Source organism: Epinephelus moara, chromosome 14 (genome assembly GCF_006386435.1).
Source record: "Epinephelus moara isolate mb chromosome 14, YSFRI_EMoa_1.0, whole genome shotgun sequence".
Lineage (NCBI taxonomy): Eukaryota > Metazoa > Chordata > Actinopteri > Perciformes > Serranidae > Epinephelus > Epinephelus moara.
The window spans coordinates 26,439,437-26,464,011 of record NC_065519.1 but is presented as its reverse complement, the minus strand read 5'-3'; the positions used below and the strand labels follow the sequence as shown (position 1 = coordinate 26,464,011).

Here is a 24,575-nt window from a genome sequence, read left to right as displayed (position 1 = left end):
CCCTCAACCTTTCAACGACAGGAAACTCACTGGGTCGCTCTCCTCCACTCCTCCAAAGTGTTGCGCACACACACATCAGCACTTCTGGTGTTGAGATAGTTATAACAAGAGGGGCGGATGATGACATCTTCACACCGTGGCTACAGTAGTGAAAACCTCACTTATTGCTAAATAGCTCTTTTAAAAGAGATAACTATTTGACAAAGAGTATCTCCATGGCGGCACGTGAAATCTGATATTATTGGAGGCTTGAAGAGACATTTCATATCGAGAGGTGAGTTTCAAAGTTGTGATTCTATCAGTGTTACATAGGTTTATAATATATAGAGAAAAGAGTGTGACTTAGATAGACGGCCATTTACTGTATTATCATTTCCTTGTAATTATCATACGTGTATGTAAAATATGCCACATAAATCAGAGGGGTTGTTTACAGTTGGAAGTTTGTACTTTTTTAATTAACAAGATTGTACTTTGAAAATTGACCTAGAGAAAAATAATGTCCACACCCAGGAGTAATGGCCAGTCAGCTAAAATCAACATGTTGTTGCCTGATTTTAACCTTAACGTCTGGTAACAAAACATATTCAGATACTGGTTGTGTCATCATCACAGCTGATGAAAATTAGATGAATAAAAAAATGACAAAAACGATGTGACCACATTAAACAACAGGATGCTTTCTCATTGTAATGAAATATGCACCTGTGTCTTGTTAATTCATTTTTCAAAAAATCTAATATAAAAATTGAGTCATTTATGTGTTTGTAAATTCATAGCTGTCACACAAACTTGTCTCTTTGTGGGAGATAATGTAGATAATGATGAGCGGATGTGAGGCAGAAAAACAAATTTGAATGTGAAACATCAAAACTGGAATGAAATTGGTGCAGCAACAAGACAATCCACATGTAAATGTCTTTTTAAACATGCTAATTTTGTCTGTATTTATGGTGTGTTTGAAAAGGTGTACTTTATTAGCCTACAAGCTTCACCGACAGTGCCAAAATGTCTTAATTATTTACATACCATTGACACTTTGCAAACAATAACAATCATCAGTATTTGTTTGGAAAGGCCTTCAGCTGCTCATGGTGAGAAGAAGAGGGTAGCCCCTCAATGGAAAATGCTGACTTTGTTTGTGTGACTCCCTGAGTGCTGGCCAGTAGGCGTAGGAGTGCTGATAATTCAAGAAAACTGGTGATCCTCCTGTGATTCGTTCCTCGGGGTCTCAGTACAGTGGTGGGTTGTTATTGCCGGGTCAAGCCTCTTCAGATTTTTCTCACGACTGCGAGCCTTTGGGACACATGGCTGCTGCGATTAGCCCACTGACCCTGTTCCATGAGTGGCCCAAGGGGCGCCAAGTAAGCTTGAGAAAGCCGGTTCGTGCTGTACACTGGTGTAAAACACAATACAGAACACGTGCAGACGTTGGATTAAACCAGATTAGTATCTGTAGAGTTTTATAGAGCTTTCTATTCAAGTCTGAGGTAGAATTAGATCATGTAAATGCATGTGACGTGCTGAAAGTGGCAGCAACAATGACACTGTTTGTCACAGTTCTGGATGTGATTTTATTTGACTAATGTGTGCAGGTTTATACCGTGTCAAAATAGTGCCTAAAATGAAAGCTTTTATAGGTGTTAGGCTCTTAGTTTCCAGCCTGGTTCACCAATGAGCCTCCATTTTGAGGCGAGGCCCTCAGTCACATCCGATTGAAGCAGTTTTCGGAAACGAAAACATTTTGTGTCTTCTGTAGTGACAAAACTTTAAATGCAGCCCAAATCTTTCTGAAACTTAGAAAATAGTTTTCCTTTTTTACGTCCTATGTTTAAGGGTTTAAGGGATTTTTTTTTTTTTTTAGAAAACTGTTTTGGATCTATATGACACATTTACTTGGGGACGACACAGCTATCGAAAATGCCGGCCAAACCGGAAAAAAAAAACTTTCAATTGCCTTTAAAAATTAGCAATAATTATTTTATGAACACTCTGATGCCCTTAATACTTTTTGAAACATAATTTGAGCCTCTAAATTGCAGAAAAGATGGGGTGTAACTGCAGTTCGGATTATTCAGACAGCGACTGGATTGAGAATCTGGATGAAATCTGTGAACACTGCAACTGCCCCATACCTCCCCAGTCATGCAATCCAGTAAGTTCAATGTGCATTATGTATCTGATGTAGTGTATGAGTGAGTGTGTGTGTATAAGTGATCTCGACATGAATGGGTTTTGGTTTAGTGGTGGTGAATGTGACTGACCACTTGGATAAGGTGTGAACATCACATGGACTGCCCCAATTCATGTTGTGTTGTTAACCAATACCAAGAAAGGTACAATCTGCTATTGTATGTTTGAGTCCAGAAAAGTTGTATAACTTACATAACTGCAAGGGAAGTTGTCTTTTGTGTGTGTGTGATTAAATGGGAGACTAATTATTCCATCGATGTTGTTTTGTTTCCTCTACACGGGTTAGATGTCCCATTAGATTAGAAATAAAGGAGAAAAACACCTGTGTGTGCCACAATACAGCGAGACATTTTGTCTGGGAGAAGAAAAAAAACACGTAACTGTTGCTGATGATATCTGCGTCATAAACCAGAAATGTACATATCTTTTACTGAAAGTGACATGTGGTAGTCTTCTGACGTTCTTTGGAAAGCTGAATTTAAGATGCAAGTCTAATCTTGTTCTTCCCTCACCAGTACACAGACCAGTTGATTCCATACAACTACCCATCACAGCATTCGCCCCCTACATCGCCTTTACCAGGTGACGAGATACAGCATATTTTTCTGCATGTTTGTGTCTGAGTATTGACAGGTGCAAGAAGTAAAGTGAAGTAAAGTAGTCGTAAAGTGTGGATAAACACAATGACAGTATTAGAGTTAATAATGTACAACCATAAAATACTAATAAATATTAAGTGTGGGATTAAGTTTTTCAGTTTCAGGCAGAGTGCTCATACATTAGTAAATATATATTGGAAATACATTAAAATGCCTTTTTTTTTTTTTTACTTAATCCCAAATTAAAGTGAAGTTAAGAAGTTTATTTTTTATCTACTGCATATTTTACATCTTTCAACTTCTCATCTTCCTAATTACTCACTCGTGGAACATTTTCTAATTCCCTTATATTTTACAAATATTATATATATAAATATATATATATATATATATATATATATATATATATATATATATTTATTTATTTATTTATTTATTTTTTACAAAAAATGTAATTGTTTACCTCACTGTGTCCTTTATTTATGGATTGAATTATACTTCTAACTCATNTATATATAATATATATTTATTTATTTATTTATTTATTTTTTACAAAAAATGTAATTGTTTACCTCACTGTGTCCTTTATTTATGGATTGAATTATACTTCTAACTCATCAGACAGCCAATGTAGCCACATTTGCAGCCCCTGGGGCTTCACATCCCCCCGTGTCCCGTATCTTCATCCTGTATTTGATTCTGTACGCCTTATCTTCAGTCATGAAATCAATAATTTAACAATGCATGGAAGGCAGGGATGCCCAGTCTCTCCATTTACCACTGCCATTGAGCTTTAAGATGCAGCCATTCCTCAAATGATCAGTATAAAACATATTTAAACACACAGCACATACCATAAGCTTTAATTCTATTCTAACAGGCACATTTGTGAGTAAAACTGTATTTCACCTACATTTCATTTAACACAAACTTACAATATTTCTCTTGCAGACAACCTCGTGGTCGCCATATACAGTTATGAACCCAACCATGACGGTGACCTGGGCTTTGAGAAGGGAGACAAACTCAAGATCCTCAACAAGTAAGCTGCTGATTAATATACAGTTAAGCTTGGTAAAAATATTTATGATGATATTTCAGCCTCGACAACGATGCATACCATCCACTAACTGTCACGGCACCTGAAACTCCATTTGAGTGTGTCGGACCACTACAGCATGTATGCAGCACTGTAACCCCTGTGCATCCAGCTATGTTAACTATTATTTTCAGCTCCAAAAATCAAACCTGAGTTTAAACGATGGTCTTGTGATTTAAGGCACATACCATTATATTCACCTCCTCTGACAGGGGACTAAAGGCTAACTATTTATTAGGGAAAATGTAATGGCTTTTTTATTTAAAAAAAAAAAGAAAAAAAATGGCTATATAAATATTTTTTGGGGGGGGGCAATTTTGCCTCTATAGATAGGACAGTTATGTGTGTGTGTGTGTGTGGGGGGGGGAGTGATGGCATGCAGTGGGGGGCCACAGGCTGGGGTCGAACCTGGGCCGCAGCAGCAGCCTTGTGCATGGGGTGCCTGCTCTATCCACTAAGCCACCAACACCCCAAGATGGCTATAAATATGAAAAGGCTAAAGAGGACTGGTTTGTTTTGGTTTCAGTGGTCCAGCAAACTAAAACTAAATTAAAATAACTAAACTAGTTTATTAATAGTTTATTTTAGTTTATTTTTAAGTTTTTTTATATTCAATCAGGGCTGTATTTACCACTAACGCCAATATGTTCTTGTTCTCTGTAATTTTTAAGGTGTAATATAATATCTTTTAGACTATATTTATAATTTTTATGGAAAAAAACATAAATAAATAAAATAATAATAAAAATGACAGAAATGTAGTGTTTTACATACCTGGCACCAGATAATGTAGACAAATTGACCAAAAAAAAAAAAGATTTTTTTTTAAAAGAAGCATTTTAAATAATAGATAAAAAAATTTTTTTAAAAAACACTCAGAAAATTGTACAGCGTTTGGTTGGAGGCTCCTTAAAAAATGTAGGCATGAACATATGATAAATAATATAACTTTAGGGAGACCGATTCCTCTAGTTGTCAAAGGTTTAACAAACTGTAGATACAATGTGGTGAATATTGTTCACAGCATCTCTTCTGTCTCTTGCGGTTCATTTCTTGCAGTCATGACGTACATTGCAAAGACCCTTTTGCCTGTGGAGGGGGCGAATTGAAATTGCTTTCTGAAGGTGCACACATCCATTCAGAAAGTCTCGACTGCTGTGAGGCGTCACTGCAGGCTTCTGTAAACTGACTCATTGCTGTCTCTTTTGGCATCCAGGGATGATCCAGAGTGGTACTTGGCAGAGTCTCTCACCACAGGCCAGCAGGGCTACATCCCGTTCAACTTTGTTGCAATGAACACAGTGGAGACTGAACCGTACGTCATACAGGAAACATAACTACACTGCTCTCATCGCCATGTCACTCAACCCCAACACCCATCTCATATCATACATACTGTGTCCCTGAGGGAAAGGAAGTGGTTAGCTCAAAGTGTAATGCATTTTATGTGTTTTTGCTGCAGGTGGTTCTTTAAGAACATTTCTAGAAACGAAGCCATGAGGCTGCTCCTCGCTCCTGGGAATACGCAGGGCTCCTTCTTGATTCGAGAGAGCGAGACAACCCCAGGTGATCTTCTAGTTCATCATGGCATTGACTCATAGGCTACAAATAATCTAGTTTCTATTTCACAAGGTGGTTTCTCAGCAGTATGTTTGGGCATGTTCATCCACTGTTACACTTGTTCGTGTAACATTTTTAGACATCAATATATGTGTTATACAAGTGAGACAATGCATAAAATGAGTGGTATCCTTTATACCACTCAGTTTTGTTATTACTGCTAGTGTTTCAGTGGTAAGTCCCATTTCACTCAAACCCCCTTTCTGCTTCTCAACTCGCTCCATCTTTTCATTTCAGTTTTGCTTTTCTACTGTGATGTACATTTCATTCATTGTACTACATGTGTTGGAAATGCAGTACAAACACTGAGAGCAAACCCCACTAGATGTGTCATAAATCAGTATTTGTTGTACTGTAAAGCAGTAGGAAAAAAAACAGATTTAGAACAATAACTGAAACAAATTTAGTATTCCTGTAAGGAAGTGGGAGCTGAATTATCCTCAGAGGTCTCTTACTCTTTAAACAAACAGATTTGGTCATTTAAACCTGTGAAAACACTGAATAAAGACGTTTCACGTTAGAAATTAGTGTCTCTCTGATGCTGTTTGGCTCATGAGAGACAGGCTGCTAGCCCAGAACCTGCTACTGTGTGCCCACCTTATTTCTCTGATAACTTAAGATCCGAATGTTCAGGAGGTTTTTACCAGGATCCATATAATCCATAGAAGTCTCTTCCTCACCAAAACAAATGGACCTGGTGATTAAAACTAGTAAAAATATTGAATAAAGCAGTTTTACTTTAAAAAATCTGTGTTTTTCTGATGCTGCTTGTTGCAGAGAAGCTGCTAAATATGGTTGCTGACATAAAAATGGGAAAATGCGAATGGCGAATTAGTTTGTCTGTCCTGGGCTAATATAGAAGCATGGCAGTGCAACATGGTCGATGGGGCCTCCTTTTGTAGATATAAACGGCTCATTCTAAATTAACAAAAACGCACACTTAACACTGGTGATAAAATGCTACCCATACGCCCTCCAAACTGATGTTTAAAACTTAATTTGATTTGTGACTTTCAGACATTTGCATCATTTGCATCATTTCTCTTAATTGTAGGCTTGTATTCTCTGCATCATTTCATGTTGATAATACTTTCTCTCTGTTCCAGGATCATTCTCCTTATCAATCAGGGACTTGGACCACAACTCTGGTGAAGGAGTCAAGCACTACAGAATCCGCAACATGGACAACGGTGGCTTCTACATCACAGCCAAGATATCCTTTAACTCGCTGAAGGAGCTCGTCCAGCATCACTCACGTGCGTGCAGACTCTTGACGGGATTACTCAAGACTGCTGATTGATGTGGGGTCTACATTTTAGAAAATCTCCTCTTTGTGTCATCCAGGTGATCCAGATGGGTTGTGCACAAAGCTGGTGAAGCCGTGTCAGTCGAGGGCACCACAGAAGCCCTGGTGGCAGGATGAGTGGGAGATCCCACGTGAGTCCCTGAAGCTGGAGCGCAGACTTGGAGCGGGACAATTTGGAGAAGTCTGGATGGGTGAGTGACAGAGACACCAATATGGGCATATTACTGATTCATTAAATCAAATCCAATCATTTAGGTCTTGCTTTAAGGGGTTTGCACCATTTTACACAGATACATCACATACTACAGAGCCCACTTACTCAATCAAGCTGTGGGCTGCTAGAAAGCCTTTAGCCAGGGTTTTTTCTGCAGCGTTTGCAGAACAGTTTCCTCAACACAGTCTTAATTGTAGGCTTGTATGAGCTGGTTAACTGGAGAATGATGAGACATATTATCCCTGTTATGCAACCTCACTCAAACTACATAAATCTAAATTTCTAAAGAGCTTGGAGGAATACCCTCTGAACAATACTTGCATGAATGTCTATTGTCATTGTGCAGTATTAAGTCAAACAAGAGGACAAAATGTTTTGAACACAAGGGTATCAGCCGAAATAATCTGTGCCACAACCCTCTTATTATTCAATCAGAGGAGTATTTCCCCTCTATTTTCCATCCTCATTTGCCAGCACAATTCAACGTCCCAAACAAACCGCCGTATTAGAGATAAACATTAGGCCAGCTATGGAACTTATCCTTATTTCACAGCCACTCTCTATTTACAGTAGCTGCAAGTAGTCTGGCGCTGTGTTTGTTTCTTTATCCTCACCCAAACAGTGGTGCAGGGACAAATTTGAATAGTCAGAGACTGTCAGTTGCTAAGAAGTTTATATCCTTGTTAGTTAACATCCAAATATGTGATAATGGTGAGGAGATTTTCACTGTAGATAAAAGAGGTGAAGAAATTCTTTGAGTAGTGAATGTAGTTTGTTCCCATTGCTATGCTTCATGCATGGTGTGAGGTGCTCAGCGTGTTACATGACTGGAGATGGAACTGGTTGGTTGTGAGTTTGATTGACAGGATATACGGGTGAGTTAGTGTACCAGATCTGGAATGAGACGCTGTTTGCATGAGAGTCATGTGGAAGTGTTGTTAGTTTAGCACATATTTGATCACAACTCATGACACAACCGCTGTTTATGAACCTACAAAGAGAGGTGAAAGCTCTCCTGGTTCACGTTAACATAGACTGTATTAAAGAAGTGGACGTAGCCTTGGGGTCTGAAAGTGAAGCCAATACGGAAGTGCCTTAAATCTGCATTCTTTCTAATGGCCAACAGGAAATGACTCCATGGTTGCAAAAAGAAGTCCAATTGTATAGAGGTCTATGAGAACATGATCTTACTTCTCGCTTGATTTAATACCTTAGTAAACATTCTCCTAATTAGTTTATGGTCTCAGTCATTAGTTTCAAGTCTTCTTCAATACAGCGTGACGTTCATTTTGTAAATCATGGTCCCAGTTAGAGTTAAATGCACCATAAAGCAGGGTATGCTTTGGGGCGTGGCTTTGTGGCTATCTTGTGATTGACAAGTTGCTACCACGGTGACCTGTCAATCAGGATAGAGAAGTAGCAATGCGTATCCATGGTAGCGTCAACCTCTCATCCAAATATGGTCACTTTTGGCTCCAACAAACCAACAAGGCAACAGAAACAAAGGCAAACTTATGCTGTCAAAACATTAGTCTACAAACCAATAGGTGACATCACAGTGGCTACATCGACTTCTTTTATACAGTCTATGATTTTTGCATTCCACATGGTGTAGTAATTCATGTGTGCAAAATATAAGTCATGTTACCAGCATGACTCTGTGGAAGGCAATGACTGTGGGTCGACCGCTTTGGTCCATATTTAAATTTCTCAACAATTATCAGATGGATTGTCATGAAATGAAGTACAAACATTTACAAAAGATAAAGCCTGCTGATTTTGGTGATCCCTCCACCTGTACTCTAGCACCAACATGAAGGTAGCATTTGTGGTTCTGAGTGAAATAGCTCATTAACTATCAGGTGGATTGTCATTAAAACTGGTACAGGTACAGGGTCAAGTTTTCATCTACCCTGTGAGATGTTTCAACATCTTTTTCATAGATTGGCACCATATTTGTTACAGACTTTCATGGTTCCCAGGGATGAAACATACCGACTTTGGTGATCCCATGACTTTTCTGTTAGCGCCATCATGTGATTGACATTTGTAGTTTTGAGTCAAATGTCTCAACAACTCTGGACTTATTGCATCTCAATGTAATTCCTAAACACTTCCTTCCTAGAACGGTTGTCCAGTGCTTTGGTTTATGATCAATCATCTGCAAAACTAACATACCCAACAGTCTCTGCTGGGCCTACCTTGTGTATAGTGCTAATTAGCAAATGTTAGCAAGCTAACACGCTAAGCTAAAATGCTAAAGTGGTGAACTTGATAAAACATTACCTAAACATCAGCATGTTAGCGTTGTTATAGAATGGCACAGAAATTAGTCCTAATACCTGGAAGTGAGTTAGCATTTTAGCACTCCCACTTGCCTCATCTCAAAGTCAGTGGGTGTTTTTCTGTAAGGTCTGTGGTTAACACGTGTAGCTTAAAAGACTTTCACACTTTGATCTATGGAATGAAATACATCAGTAAATACCCAACTCATACATTTTGAAGCCTTACGTGTCTTACAAAAGGTAGCTGCTAATGAGTGGCTTAAAGACACTACAAAGCACCATCACGCCGGACATGACGGTACAGCCTTGCTGTGGTGGCGAAGTTGAAGTCATGCAACCATGGTGTAGTTCGCTAGTAGTAGCTTTTTACCTCTGGTGATTGCATTTACGCTTCACAAATTATAAGAGTGGTGTTAATTTGTGAGGATTATTTCGCTAAATAAAACATGTAAATATCATAAACTTTAACTCAAAATCACAAACTTTAATCCAAGATCCAAACTTCTGCATTGGCCCACAGCAAAACGTATCCCTGCAGCACTCTGTTGTTAGCATACTAATGTTGGCATTTAGCTCAAAGCACCCTTACCCCAAAGCCTCAAAGGAGTGCTAGCACAACTGTAAAGTCTTAAATCAATGCTTTTTAGAGACCCACTTATGTTGAAATGTTTATTTTCAGGTGTCTACAATAACGACAGGAAGGTGGCAATCAAGAACCTTAAGATGGGCACAATGTCGGTGGAGGCCTTCCTGGCAGAGGCCAACATGATGAAGAACTTGCAGCATCCACGCCTTGTTCGCCTCTTTGCTGTCGTTACCCAGGAGCCAATCTTTATTGTCACAGAGTACATGGAAAATGGTGGGTAGATGTCCTTTATGTGTCACAGCCTGAGGCAATTTACTAATAACACCAACGACTGAGAGGGAATTCCAGATATCAATGAAAGTATCAAACAAAAAGGACAATCTGGTCCAAGGGTATTTCCATGAAATGAATGCTCATTTGAAGCTAAATTAAAAAGTAAACCTGTAATCATACCATCTCTTTCAGTTCAGTTTTGTTACCTAGAATATGTCTAAGCCTGTCTGAAACGATCGTTAATCTCCTGCCCCGTTATCCTGAACACCAAAGGCAGTGTCATCAGGATAAGCTCTCCGCCCGGAGCGAAGAAACAGAAGTGTTTTACAGGCGGTGGCACGTCATAGGTGGTCAGGATCAAACATGTTGATCTGTTATTGGACTATGGGTGCCAGAGCATGCTTGAACAAAAGACTGGGCTGCCCCGTGTGCTTCACCCTCATGAGTCATAGTTTTTTCAGACTCCAGTGACTCTGTTGAATTATTTGTACACCTTTTAATCACACAACCACAGCACTTGATTTAAGATATGATATGACATACACATTTCGGGACCGATACGGTTTAATCATCACCCGTTTATTGGACATGAATGCAGCTGTGAGAGCAAACCTAAATAAGGGAGTTAAGTCATGCCTCCCAAAGCATGCTGCTCTGCTGAAGTGGCCTGTCTTCTGATAGGCTATTTTCAGCTTCTCCTCATAACTCTCCTGTATTCACCGCTCTGTGCTAAAATCTTTCCAAGCAAACATGAACTTTCACTTCTGTCCGGCCCCTTTCCAGACAGGTTACTGGTGTTTACTCACCGAGGGGAAGTCTCTCCTGGCCGGTCTGAGACGAGGGGGGTGTTAAAATAGGAGAGGATGATTCATCAGGTTATTGTTCACCGAGACCCCTTGATGATACTTGGCTACATTTCAGAGTCTGATTTACGCACATGCATCAACAGACACTCACAGGCACATGTGCACAAACACTGGAACGCTATTAAGGTTGCAGTAGTAAACAAATTTTGACAATGGCAGTTTGTTTAGCATCTTGCCACTGGATCCTCTCACAAAACACAATACGTAAGAAATTATTGCAAACACGAGAAACAAAATGGGGTCATGGTAACAGCTGCAAACAACATTCCATATTACAAGCTCTATGCCATGTAATTGTTTATTACGCCCACATATGGAAATGATCCAGTATCACTTTAACCTCAAAAGTCTCTGTAATTCTTTTTCACTGGGAGGAACAATAACAAAATGCATAGAGAGATGCTGTCACAAACACAGCAGCAGCCTTACAGCTCAATTGAATGGAGTGCCTTTGTATGGTCTTGTATGAGTGGCCTGTAAACCACCAGCAGTGGCTCTACATGAGGCTGCCTCTTTGTCTGGGATCCACGTGTGGACAGGACACAATTGTCGCCTCTGTTGTCAAGAGAAAGGATGGCTCGTAGTTCCCGTCTTTTCAGCTTGTCCCCCTCCTCTTATTTTTATTATTATTGAAGACAACAAAGATGGAAAATAACAGGCGTGTCATCCCAGCTTTCCTTTGTGACCTTGACAAAGAGCGCTCCTCTGGCTCTCAGACTTCAAAAGCAGTCTTCCGGAGTTAAGCAGAGGAGCAAAGGCCTCCTCTTTCCTGGCACAGTCATTCCTCTTGAAGTATTTCCTTTGGTTTGACTTGGTTGGAGGTATTGTTCTGTCTTAATCAAACTCAACACAAAGTCTGCTGTCACAAACTATAAATCAACTTGACTGATGCTCTGTGTACTTCCTCACAGTGTTGTGTTCCTTGATTTGAACTGCTATTCTGGTCCAGCTGTCTATTTATGTCCATGAGGAGTCATGATGTTTTTGACCAAGGAAAATATCATCAGTCTTCTGGACAAATGGCTTAAAGAAACAGTGTGTAGTGTGTGTATAACAGTGTGTGTAACAGTGTGTATCCCCCTAGATTTAGGGGGATTTAGTGGCATCTAGTGGTGAGGATTGCAGATTGCGACAAGCTGAAACTTCTCCTGGTTAGAATTCCTTCAGTGTTCAGTGCTCAGGAGGTTGTGACTGGGAGCCGATTTATCCGCAGAGGTCTCCTCCTCTCCAAAACAAACGTATCCAGTTATTTAAACCGGTAAAATATTTGATTGACATCTCGGAAACGAGCTGCCTGCCTAGCTATGCACTCACCTTTTTTCTCTGCTAACTTAAGATCCAGATGTTCAGTAGGTTGTTACCAGGAGCTGAATTAGCTGCAGAGGTCTCTTCCTCTCAAACAAACCTGGGGATTTAAACTGGTAAAAACACTGAATAAAGCAGTTTCATATTAAGGAGGGGCTGCAGACTATGGTGGGTGATGTAAAAAGTTGAATGGCCCTATCTAGAGCCAGTGTTTGGTTTGTCCGTTCTGGGCCTCTGTAGAAACATAGTGGTGTAGATAAAAATGCTTCATACATGAAAGAAAACATGATATTATATTGTATTCCTACCAATATATCCACCTAAATCCTGCACACTGGACCTTTAATCTTCTGTAAATAGCACTGTCACACACAATACAGTAAATGAGTATGTGCATCTGTATTATTCAGGATGTACTGGTGGTGGTAACCTAGTTTATTATTTGCAGAAATAGGTTGACCCTGTTTAAGCTGACGTGGTTTGTGAGATAAATTCACATTGTACAGCTTTTTTAGCAGTAGGAAGTAAGTGAATAAAAACCCAATTAAGAGTTTTTCTGAAGAAGTATAACCTGAATGTCACTTTTACAGGTAGCCTAGTGGATTACCTGAAAACAACGGAGGGAAGCAGTTTGCCGATGAACACTCTGATAGACATGGCGTCTCAGGCAAGACATGTCTTCTTTTTTTTACTACATGTGTCTGTGCTCTTATCTGCATACTCCATTTACCACATTCCCTTTCATTTATTATTTCACTTCCTGTTCTCTCAGCATGATCCTCATAGACAGGAAACTGGCCACTATTGTAATGGGGCTTACGTTCAACACTAATCTTGTAATAACGGCTGAGCTGTATGGGTGTGTGTGCAGGCGTGCATGTGTATTGTGATGAATGTTGGTCTAGACACGTTGGCACAAATCAAAGTGTGTCACTATCAAACAGCCGGAATAGAGAACAAATTCACCACCGTTATTTTTTGTCACACTCCATCTTTTATCTGCTCGCCACAGTGCCAACTCAGCTAAAAAGTCATAATCAGGGCACGGTGACAAAACCTGAAACTGAATGATGCAGATTTTCTGCTTAATTTATCTGACCTTGTCTTGCTGCCTTTCACGGACATACAGTAAGATGTTCTATCACTGCTCTGCCAAAGTGTCAACGATTGTGTACTGTCACACATAAAGTTAACAGTGTAAATATCAAGGTGAATCCTGGAAGTGCTTTTTTTAGGGGACAGTAAATTACTTACATATTCTACCTAAATTGTCCACTCTGCCCATCTTTGAGCTTTTTATTTTGTCACTTTTTGTTGTCAAAAATGGAACAAAATGTTGTCAGCTTTTGTTAAGTAACTTCAATTTTTACTTCGTTATTGTCTCTTCATCATTAAAAAAATCTTCTCTAGACCTGGGGGCTCAAAGCAACTGCTTATATCGCTTAATGGATAGGGCCGGCTCTGGTGAATATACAAAGAACCCTGACAAATGACTTATTTAGGAAGTTCAGCCAGATGTTTGAACATTGTTTGACACAGACAGTAAGTTAAAAGGATAGTTTGACATTTTGGGAAATATACTTATTCTCTTTTTTACTGAGAGTTGGGTAAAAATGATTGATACCACTCTATCTGTCTGTTAAATATGAAGCTACAGCCAGGAGACAGTTAGCTTTGCTTATCTTATTTTAGCTTAGCTTAGCATAAAGACTGGAAACTGGGGGAAACAGTTAACCTGGCTCTTTCCGACGGTGACAAAATCCACCTACCACCACCTCTATAGCTCACTAAATACCATATTTAAATTGTTAAATGAGTTGTAGAAGTGCCTGTGGGCAGATTTTTTTACCCTCAGACACAGCCAGGCTAGCGTTTTCCTCCTGTTTCTAATCCTAATGCTAAGCTAAGATACTGGCTCTATCTTAATTTTTAGGATACAGACATGAGAGCGGCATCAATCTTCCTGTCTAGCTCTCAGCAGCAAAGCAAATGACAGTATTTCCAAAAATGTCGAACTCTGATTATGCCCACTCCTACGTCTTGAAATGTTACATGCCAGTAAAGGAACTTCGACTCCCGTGTAGGCCTACTGTGGGTGTGGGAATGGAAAACTCAACCACAGGAAGACAGACTGAAATTTCAAAGTCTAACAAGACAAGAGGTTCTTCATCCGGAGTAGGCAATTTCTCCGACGCCTTAGAGCTTGGCGCAGAGAGGTAGAGTTTACACAGAGCTTTGTGGTGAACATTTTTTACAGAAAGATGCTTTCAAGTCAGTTGTCATGCACCAATAGCATTCGTGGTTAAAGGGCAAAGCAAGTAACTCTAACCATCATCTGACGTACCATAAAAATTCAAGTGTTTAATGACCGTGCTCTTCCGCAGTATTAGACACTCTGTCCACATCCGCCTGCTTAAAATGTGTGTACACGTATATGTAATGAGAGCAGAGCAGATACCTCATTAAATGAATGCAAAATAATGGTTTCAGATTGAAACATACCAAAAAAAGAAGTAGGCTGTCTGAGTGGGAAGTCATGGTAACGTTTGAAGTTCATGAAATACACAAACATACGTACATCTCATGTTTCTGACAAGACCCTCAGGGCCAGTCACACCTGGGTGATAGATTCTTATGTCTGAAATATACATCACACCGAGCCAGCAAATCGTAGAGCTAAACACACAGACACAAAATGACAGATGCTTATTAACTGTGGGCGGTGATTTCTGTGGAAATCTTCTTGGTTGCTGGTTTAGATGCCTCACAGACCAATTGCTTCACTCATTAGATTATCAAGTAGTATCAGTTTTCCTTTGAGGTCTGCCTATGTGGAAATGACTCATGTAGTGTTTGATTGAATCAGAAACACAGTCACTGGAATAAGCAGACAGTCTGAAGCAAGGTAAAGGCAGGACTGCAGCTTTCAGTATGAGGAAGTAGAGCGTGCTCAGCTGTGTGTACCTGGGTGGAGTACAGGGTAAAGGGTATAAGAAACTGACCTGGGGAAGCGGTTGACTCCCTGGTTTGGGTGTTGACCAAACCAGTTCATCTGTCAAACACACACACAAATATTACACAATATTAAAACAGGTCAGTCATGCTCATTTCATGTCTGAACACGCAATCATAGGGCTTGTCTGATGATGTGCTGCCCCCTGCAGGTAGCTGATGGCATGGCTTTCATTGAGGAGAAGAATTACATCCATCGAGACCTGAGAGCAGCCAATATTCTGGTGTCCAGTGAGCTCATCTGTAAGATTGCCGACTTTGGACTGGCGAGGCTGATTGAGGACAATGAATACACGGCAAGAGAGGGTAACAAGACCTTGTACAAATATTATATCACATGTTCTTTTGAGCCTGTAGATAGTGTGTTCTATACGATATCATTTGTTTTATTGTAGGTTTTTGTTTGAGTGCATTTGGCATGGAAATATTTTGAATGGAACACAAAAATCAAAGGTTGATAAAAGTCTGTGCTGCACCTCCAAGCGTTCATGCTCTTAAAAAAATCCTCCTGTGTTCATAGGTGCAAAGTTCCCCATCAAATGGACGGCCCCAGAGGCTATTAACTACGGCACCTTTTCTATAAAATCAGATGTATGGTCATTTGGGATCCTCCTGACAGAAATAGTGACATATGGACGCATACCTTACCCCGGTAAATACTCATTTACTGCACTCATACTTGTCCTTCACTAAATCATTTTATAAAATCATCCAATTACAAATCTAGCATAGATTATAAGTGCTGACAACATCATACTCACTGCCATACTCCTTCAGGTATGTCCAACCCAGAGGTGATCCAGAACCTGGAGCGAGGCTACAGAATGCCGCAGCCAGAAAACTGTCCAGATGGGCTTCATAACATCATGTGTCTGTGCTGGAGGGAAAACCCAGAGGACAGGCCCACCTTCGAATACCTCAGGAGCGTTCTGGAGGATTTCTTCACTGCCACAGAGAGGCAGTACCAGGAATAGCCCTGATGGGACAGAGAGACATACAGACTTACAATAAATATACTCAAACTAAAGGCACAGCCTGTGAAGAAGGATGCCGGATTTTGTTGTGTGTGTTCTTGAAGAGTACATGCCTTTCTATTGATAGGGTAGCTTTTCCAAGTCAGAGTACTTTGTTTCTGCACCAAACTTGTTCTGAAGTGGCCTCTTAGATATGATACAATCACACGTGGAATGATGAAAACTTTTGTTGGATCACTGTAGAGCCAACAGCAGAAAGGAGAGTGATCTCTATGCTGCTGATGTCTGATGTAGCTGAATAAGTAGCTGCTCTCCTGGTGCTCATCATTAAAATGTAAATATGGTTAAAGTGCTTCGGCTGTGTTTTACCTCTGCAGTTAAATACATGTTTTCAAATTGTTTTACTTACAGTAAAAAGCTTTATATGGATGTTGTTTGTTGTTACAATGAATAAAGCAGAACCCATCACAACCCACTTTACCTGATGAACCATCAGCCATTGTACTTATACCGTATGACTGGTGACATGTTTCATAACCAAACAGACACAAAAAGCTCAAAAGTTTGATATGTGCATTTAGTTGAGTTTATCAGATTAAATCATGTTGCATTCTGGACTCTGTAATTTTGATTTTGTGTGCTGGTGGCAACATAGTGTGCAGATTTCCAAACAAATATGACAGCATCTTTGTGATCACGCACATAGTCTTTTAATGATATTGAGCAGCAGTGGTGAAATGTACACTCTGAACAAAAGCAGTGCTATACATTACCCCAAGCACTTCTTCGGCTCGTAATCATAGAGGAACGTGTTTTGGTGCTATATGTCACCCATCTTTTAAAGGTGGTATACAGCACCTTTGTCAAATATTTCTATATAGAGCCATCACAGGTATCAAATAGCACTTTCGTTAGTACATTTTTTAGCCTGGGGACTCTTGAATTATGCCAGGTGATACCATGGACAAGTCTATATGCTTCTAACTGACACTTTTACTTACCTAAAATATAAATAAATATAAATAATTTCTCAGAAATGGGGCCTTAAAAGATTCTGAAGCCAGTACTAAATGCTTACTGAGAGACATATTTTGTTACCTTTTCAAACCTGGAATATGTTTCATGCACATGAGGATAAAAAGGTTGCGAGCCACTGCTTTAATGTGTTCTTCTTTGGAAATATATACTGTTTGTAGGCTATTTTAATGTAGTGTTTTTATTATTTCCCCAGTAAACTAAACTAAATTAAGCTGAAGAACCAGTAGAGAACCTCTTAAGAACCATACCGAGGCCTATAAGAACTGCTGAGGAACCAACATTTCTCTGTATGTAACTAGGTACCAACAATTTTGAAGAACATGTGGGTGTTCATGAGTATTTCAGTTGTATTTTTCCATTCCACTTTTCTCTCTCCTGAACCACATGATAGAGATTCCACTTAGTAAGCTATTAAATATGAGGCATTGTTGTTGATTAAACAACCAAACAGACTAAAGAAGGTAAAAAAAGCTTCTCCTTGACCAACTACGCTATTAAAATGCTACATTAATGCATCGATTTTAATAATCCTAAAATATAATACAATAATACTACAGGAACCATTCTGCAGGAAATGAGAATTTACATTCCTACTTTACATCTTTGATAAAATCTCTATATTTTTTTCTACATTAAGGTATTACTACTTTTAATTAAGAAGGGGGTTTAAATCAGGAGCGTCAAACTTACAACCAGTGGGCCAGAACCAGCCCCACAAAAGGTCCAATCCAGCCCACTGGATGACTTTGCAAACCTGACATTGATACACTTGTGAAGGCCAAGAGTTGCCAGGGGCAAGCTGAACAGTTAGTAGCCTTCTTCATGTTAAATACAGCTTCAGAGGTTCCTCCACCCTTACCAGAATACGACTCTGTGAAACAATGACTTCTTATTGTGGTCGCATTTAAAGATATTGAACACTGTGCAAAAACAGCAGCTGTATCAGAGTTATATCTTAAAACAATACTGGTGTAACACTATTGCTAAGGCACTGCTACAACATTTAATTTGCAAAATGGTCTGTAAGGCAGGGGGTCATTTTACCTCCTTTCTTCACTTTAGTTTGGTGTGGTGGTGTCAGCATAACTACACAGGAGTGGATATATATGCACATGTGTGCAAGACACTCACTGAAGATAGAGCTATATTGTTGAAATTGAACTTGTTTTTCTTATCAGGCTGTTTTGTCAGTTTTGTAAAAGCATGAACATTTTCAGGATGTACATCTTTACAGTAACAGGAAGGGAAACATTTGTAGGTGTCGTTATTTATAGGTTATTCTGCAATGGTTTTACAGGTCAGGCCCACTTCAGATCAAATTGGGCTGTTTTTTGTTAATGAACTAAAATGACTTTGACAAACCTGGTATGAATACTTGTTCCACCACAGCTGAGCAAGTAGTACAAGTGTTAAACTGTGAAAGAGATGGATTTTCATAGTGTAAAACAGCTACAACACACACACACCCAGGACACACATAGTGGGCTGGCCTGCAGCTCTGTCGCCCCCTTTTGAAAGCAGCCCGCATTGCACCCTATTGATTGGACGTGATACAAACTATCCGCCTCTCGTCGCTGTTGTCTCCTGCGGTGTGCGGTGAAAGCCAGCCAAAAAGCACTAAAATGGCGCTTACTTCCCAAGGAACAAAGAAAAAAGTTTGCTACTACTATGACGGTGAGTACCGGTGTGCCTTTACTTTACAAAGCGGACGCGCCGATGAATGAAATCGGCCACTTCGCGCCAACAAAGGTTGCAGTTTGTTTCACCTCCTGCTAACCTGGCATGTTAGCTAACCTAGCTAGCTTGAGTCGCAGGCGGCTCTCATCATCTCAGTCTAACACACTGTCGCTAAGTCCACACTGAGTATTAATGCCCTTATAGTTTTTGCCCGGTTGCTTTAAACGCGCGGGTTCCCCTTAAACTACAAATTTGGGCGTTTACTTTTCAGATGGTTGTAGTTCAACTAGGTTAGTTAACGTTACTAGCTAACGAGCTAACAATGGGGATATCAGTACTTCATTGTCGCCGCAATTAACGCCAACACCAAGCTAACGTTAAAATGGCTCGTCTTGCTGCCTTCAAATGCCGGGTACTTCAGCGTAAAATCATGTTTTAGTCGACCCTTATCTATGTGCACTACAAACCACGCTGTACGTGTAGCTTTGCACTTTGTGTAGTTTCATAGAGGTGATTCGAGTTCAGTATCTGGGAAATAGGTCGCAGGATCGTGACCGACCTACATGATAGTTTTTGTTGAATTCCTTCACGACCTTTTCAGTGCATAAACCTGCTCTGTACAGGAAGTTGTCGTACAAGAGTGTTTACTGTGTACTTAATGTGTTTGTTTAACTTTTGCACGTGAAATGAACATATACTCCAACGTGGGATGTTTTCATTTCTTTACATTTCAGGTGATGTTGGGAATTATTACTATGGTCAGGGCCATCCCATGAAGCCCCACCGCATCCGCATGACTCACAACCTGTTGCTCAATTATGGACTCTACAGAAAGATGGAGATTTATGTATGTTTCATTAAATTACCAGCATTTCTTAGTCAAATTACTGGACTTCAACAACTGTTCTTGTGTGTCTCAGCCACTAATTTGTCGTCTGTGTTTCAGCGTCCACACAAAGCCAGCGGAGAAGAGATGACCAAGTATCACAGTGATGATTACATCAAATTCCTGCGTTCAATCAGGCCAGACAACATGTCAGAGTACAGCAAGCAAATGCAGAGATGTAAGTTTGATCGGAGATATTGTTCGTTTTAAAGAAACTAGCTGCATATGCAATAGCAATAATATTTTTATTCTTTTGCTGTGCAGTTAACGTGGGAGAGGACTGTCCTGTGTTTGATGGTTTATTTGAATTCTGCCAGCTCTCAGGAGGGGGCTCTGTTGGTAAGTTCTTATTCCTCTAAGAACTGCTCAGACAGACATGCTGTGTTGCACAATAATCATGCTCTCATTGCCCCAGTAATCTGTTAAATTCAGGCTGTTAATTCTCCTCTCTGCTCCAGCCGGCGCGGTGAAATTGAACAAACAGCAGACGGACATTGCTATCAACTGGGCTGGAGGCCTGCATCACGCCAAGAAGTCTGAGGCCTCTGGGTTTTGCTACGTCAACGACATTGTGCTCGCTATTCTGGAGTTACTGAAGTAAGTACAAAAGCCACTTATGTACAGGTTTGTTGAGCATGATACCTGGATGCTACTCTGCATGGTTGATTAGATGTCTTTTTAAAACTGAAGATGAGCTTAGGTTCCACTTGTTCTCCCAATCAGGCACATGATTTCATAAAATGAATACATAAATTTAGAATACTTCCAAATTTTTAGGACTCAAAGGATGCTTTTCCTCTTTGCAGATACCACCAGAGAGTTCTGTACATAGATATTGACATCCATCATGGGGACGGTGTGGAGGAGGCCTTCTACACCACAGACCGTGTCATGACCGTGTCCTTCCACAAGTATGGAGAGTACTTCCCTGGCACAGGCGACCTGAGAGTAAGCCTTTGAATTATTTGACAGAATAAAAGTCATATTGTCTTAGTCATACAGAGAGTTGACATTTTCCCTTTTCTCCGCAGGACATTGGTGCAGGGAAGGGTAAATATTACGCTGTAAATTACCCGCTGAGGGATGGGATTGACGATGAGTCATATGAAGCCATTTTCAAACCTGTGAGTAAACAAAGACGTGTTGACTGTAATGTTATGGTAGTTGATGTCTCCCTTTATGGACAGATGCATTTGAGTGACTGGATGTTGTTGTTTGTGTAGATCATGGCCAAGGTGATGGAGATGTACCAACCCAGTGCAGTGGTGCTGCAGTGTGGAGCTGATTCTCTGTCAGGAGACAGGCTTGGTTGCTTTAACCTCACCATTAAAGGTAAATTAACAAAACATCTCTCTCCTGATGTCACTACAAGCAAAGTGGTCTGCAGCTGTCTTGAATAAAGTTTAACTTAATTATTTCCCTGCTGTGTGCTCAGGCCATGCCAAGTGTGTGGAGTACATGAAGAGTTTCAACCTGCCACTGCTCATGCTGGGTGGAGGAGGCTACACCATCCGTAACGTGGCACGCTGCTGGACATACGAGACTGCCGTAGCCCTCGATACCTCCATCCCCAATGGTGAGTACATGCACATGTTGCGCTGAATATAATTAGACAGGTTTATGTATGAGAGCGGATTTCTCTGCGGTAGTAATCAAGTCTCAGGAATAAAAACATTACACAGTGTGTCAGAGATAATTAAATATTGATGACAGTAAAAATAAATTGGTGTCTAGGTCCTTTGATCATTAATCAGCCAAACAACAAAACATCCAAGTAGCGTTAGTTTCCCAGCAGCTGAAAAGAGACAAACAGACACGTTTATTCATTTTAATTAATGATAAAACAAAATAATCTCAACTTGGCAGAACTCCCATACAATGACTACTTTGAGTACTTTGGACCTGACTTCAAGCTGCACATCAGCCCCTCCAACATGACCAATCAGAACACCAACGACTACCTGGAGAAGATCAAGTAAGTGCCTCAAACAGCCATTCACTCGGCCACATCACAGGTACAGGTTTGTATCTCAGGTTGTTTAATGGTCAGTATGTTAAACCTGCATTCTGTCCTTTAGGCAGCGCTTGTTTGAGAACTTGCGTATGCTGCCGCACGCTCCGGGAGTCCAGATGCAGGCCATCCCTGAGGATGCCGTACAGGAGGACAGTGGAGATGAGGAGGAGGATGACCCCAACAAACGCATCTCCAGTAAGAACCTCTCACATAGTATCAATTTCTTCCGCATTCACACCTGGGGCCAGATGTATAAATAATGTGAAGCCTTTTTCCACACATAAACTTAAAACTTCTATTAACATTTGAGTCATTGTCTCTGTTAGTGATCGTTGAATTTTCTTGCTGTGAAGCACTTTGTAAACTTGGTTTAAACGTGAGTGCTATGAATGAATCATCGATCATTCCTCTGACATTAATAGTAGTGATGATTGAGATTTTACTGCAGTAATGATTTGCAGAAACACGATGAATTAGTAGTGCAAACACTACAAATAGCCACAGCTGAGTGTAACGACGGCTGCTCTGGCAGCATTGGAGAACCTGGCAGATGTGGTGACATTGCACTTTCTTTGCTGTAATTCTCATCGACAGTTAGAATGAGTGGTGAAGTGGGTACAAGGATTGATATGCTGACAGCTGCTTAAGGCCGTTTCTACATCCATTTATGGCTAAATGTTGGTGTGGAAGTGAGACTCATGCATGTGTGTCCAGTTCCACAGTGACTGTGATTCATAACACAGAATGAGGTGTACCTGCAGCTTTATAAATGTGATGAAAAGAAAGCGTATGCATATTTCTGTCTACACAGTTTTACGCATCTGGCCTTAGATCTCTAACATAATGCAGTTAACCTTCTGAAACAGAGGAGTCCCGTGTTTCAGTGTAACCCTTTTCTCTGCTAATGTTCAGTCCGGGCTCATGACAAGAGGATAGCATGTGAGGAGGAGTTCTCTGACTCAGAGGATGAAGGCGAAGGAGGCCGCAGAAACGCCGCCAGCTTCAAGAAAGCCAAGCGAGCCAAAACCGAAGGAGAGAAAGAGGGAGAAGAAAAGGAGAAGAAAGGTGAGGAGGAAACAAAAGGTATCTATCCATTTTTTTCATTTTCATCTCACCTTACTCATGCCATTTTGTAATATAAAGAAAATCTGAATAGTGCTTATCACGAGTAAACATTTTAAGAGTATTTCACCCACAAAATGATCATTTGTATATCAGTGACTCACCCAAAGTGTTACATTGAATTTGTAATGAAAACCTCTTGATGAACTGAAGTCATGAGTGGGGGCAAATATGAGGTCATGGAATGTTTAAAAGGTCAAGGTAAATTTTCCTAATTTAACATAGGATATCGTACATGTTAACGGTTGTTTTTGGATTACACAAAGTTTTCTTCACACATATAAGGTAACACTGGGGGAGTAATTGATATAAAACTGGTTATTTTGTGGGTGAAATATTCCATTAAGTCAGATCATCCCTGTACAACACAGAAGCTGTATTATCATGATTGCTGTGAATTTGTTTTTGTTTTCTGTTCCAGAAGTAAAAGAAGAAGACAAGGTGCCAGAGGAAGAGAAAATGGACACTTCAAAGTGAGAAAACACTGCACACAGTTGTTCACCGTGTTGTCCATGAGGTGGCTTGTTGGGAGTGTTAATCATTTCCTTTCTCTGGGCCTTTTTAGGCCAAAAGAAGAGTCCAAAACACCCTGAGGACCTCAACAGCCCATGATGCCAATGCAACTGATTGGTGCGCGTCTTAAAGCAACTTTTTTTGGATAAATCACCTTTCCAGGCTGCTGCTGTGGGAATCAGTGAAGAACTATACCTTTATAATGAGACCCCACTCCCTTAAAATGGGATGGGGATCCAAACATTTTCTAGGACACCTTTTCAACCTTACCTGTTTATGGACTGAGGTCAAACTGAGTGTATTTGAGTATTGTTTTTGTATGCTTTTTCTTTTTTATTATTAATCTTTTTATTCTATGACACTTGTTTTTCCCTCGTGATGCAACTCTGTAAAAATGGCCTAGTACATGTATGCTTTTATATATCTGATGGATTTAATTTATTTAAATCATAGATATTTTTGGCTACTCTGTTTTGTCTTTCAGTCTCATATTTGTCATGTGTCTCGGAATATGTAGTTGAAGCATGTTTATACAATAGATCCTTTTCTGTAATACATCTGTCTCACTGGTCTTGCCTGGTCACCAAGAGTGGTTAAGAGGGTTCTGTATACCTGAATAATTTTTACATGGCACAGTGTAAATAAATTACAGTCCCAATATTTTAGGATGTAATTTAGTACGTGTCCTTTACACATTGACATCTCGTCATGTCAGGTGTTTGCTGGGTTAGATTCCACTGAATATTGGACTTTAATAGCCAGAGTGTAGTACTCTGTAAGATGGGAAGCAAGACAAATGCCAGAAATTATTTGTTGTATATATTTGTATTCTGAAAACATAAGTGTTCAAGTCTCATTTTAACCTGACAAGTATGCGTCAACCACAATTTTAATACCAATAAAAATTGCCCTAGAACGTTATGTAGCTTTGTTCTGTTAAGTTTTTCAAAATAAAAGTTCTTAAAATGTTATGTCCAGTCTGAAATAATTGAC

At 40.0% G+C, this 24,575-nt stretch overlaps 2 protein-coding genes across 2 annotated transcripts; both read left to right on the top strand.

Annotated features, from left to right (window-relative positions):
* The first annotated feature begins 104 nt into the window (after positions 1-104).
* lck (LCK proto-oncogene, Src family tyrosine kinase) lies at positions 105-16,681 on the top strand. Its single transcript, XM_050062597.1, has 13 exons — positions 105-274; positions 2,043-2,155; positions 2,709-2,775; positions 3,744-3,834; positions 5,108-5,206; positions 5,354-5,457; positions 6,618-6,767; positions 6,856-7,008; positions 9,996-10,175; positions 12,937-13,013; positions 15,511-15,664; positions 15,879-16,010; positions 16,136-16,681. Exons 2-13 carry the CDS (start codon positions 2,048-2,050, stop codon positions 16,330-16,332), a joined length of 1,512 nt encoding a protein of 503 aa, XP_049918554.1. The 5' UTR covers positions 105-274; positions 2,043-2,047; the 3' UTR covers positions 16,333-16,681.
* A 2,218-nt stretch (positions 16,682-18,899) lies between these two features.
* Positions 18,900-24,553, top strand: LOC126400827 (histone deacetylase 1-like). The gene is made up of 14 exons (XM_050061798.1): positions 18,900-19,044; positions 19,782-19,894; positions 19,994-20,111; positions 20,198-20,272; positions 20,392-20,530; positions 20,740-20,881; positions 20,965-21,057; positions 21,157-21,265; positions 21,369-21,509; positions 21,800-21,908; positions 22,012-22,142; positions 22,860-23,030; positions 23,491-23,542; positions 23,635-24,553. The coding sequence occupies exons 1-14, from the start codon at positions 18,993-18,995 to the stop codon at positions 23,660-23,662; spliced, it is 1,473 nt and encodes a 490-aa protein (XP_049917755.1). The 5' UTR covers positions 18,900-18,992; the 3' UTR covers positions 23,663-24,553.
* Positions 24,554-24,575: the final 22 nt, after the last annotated feature.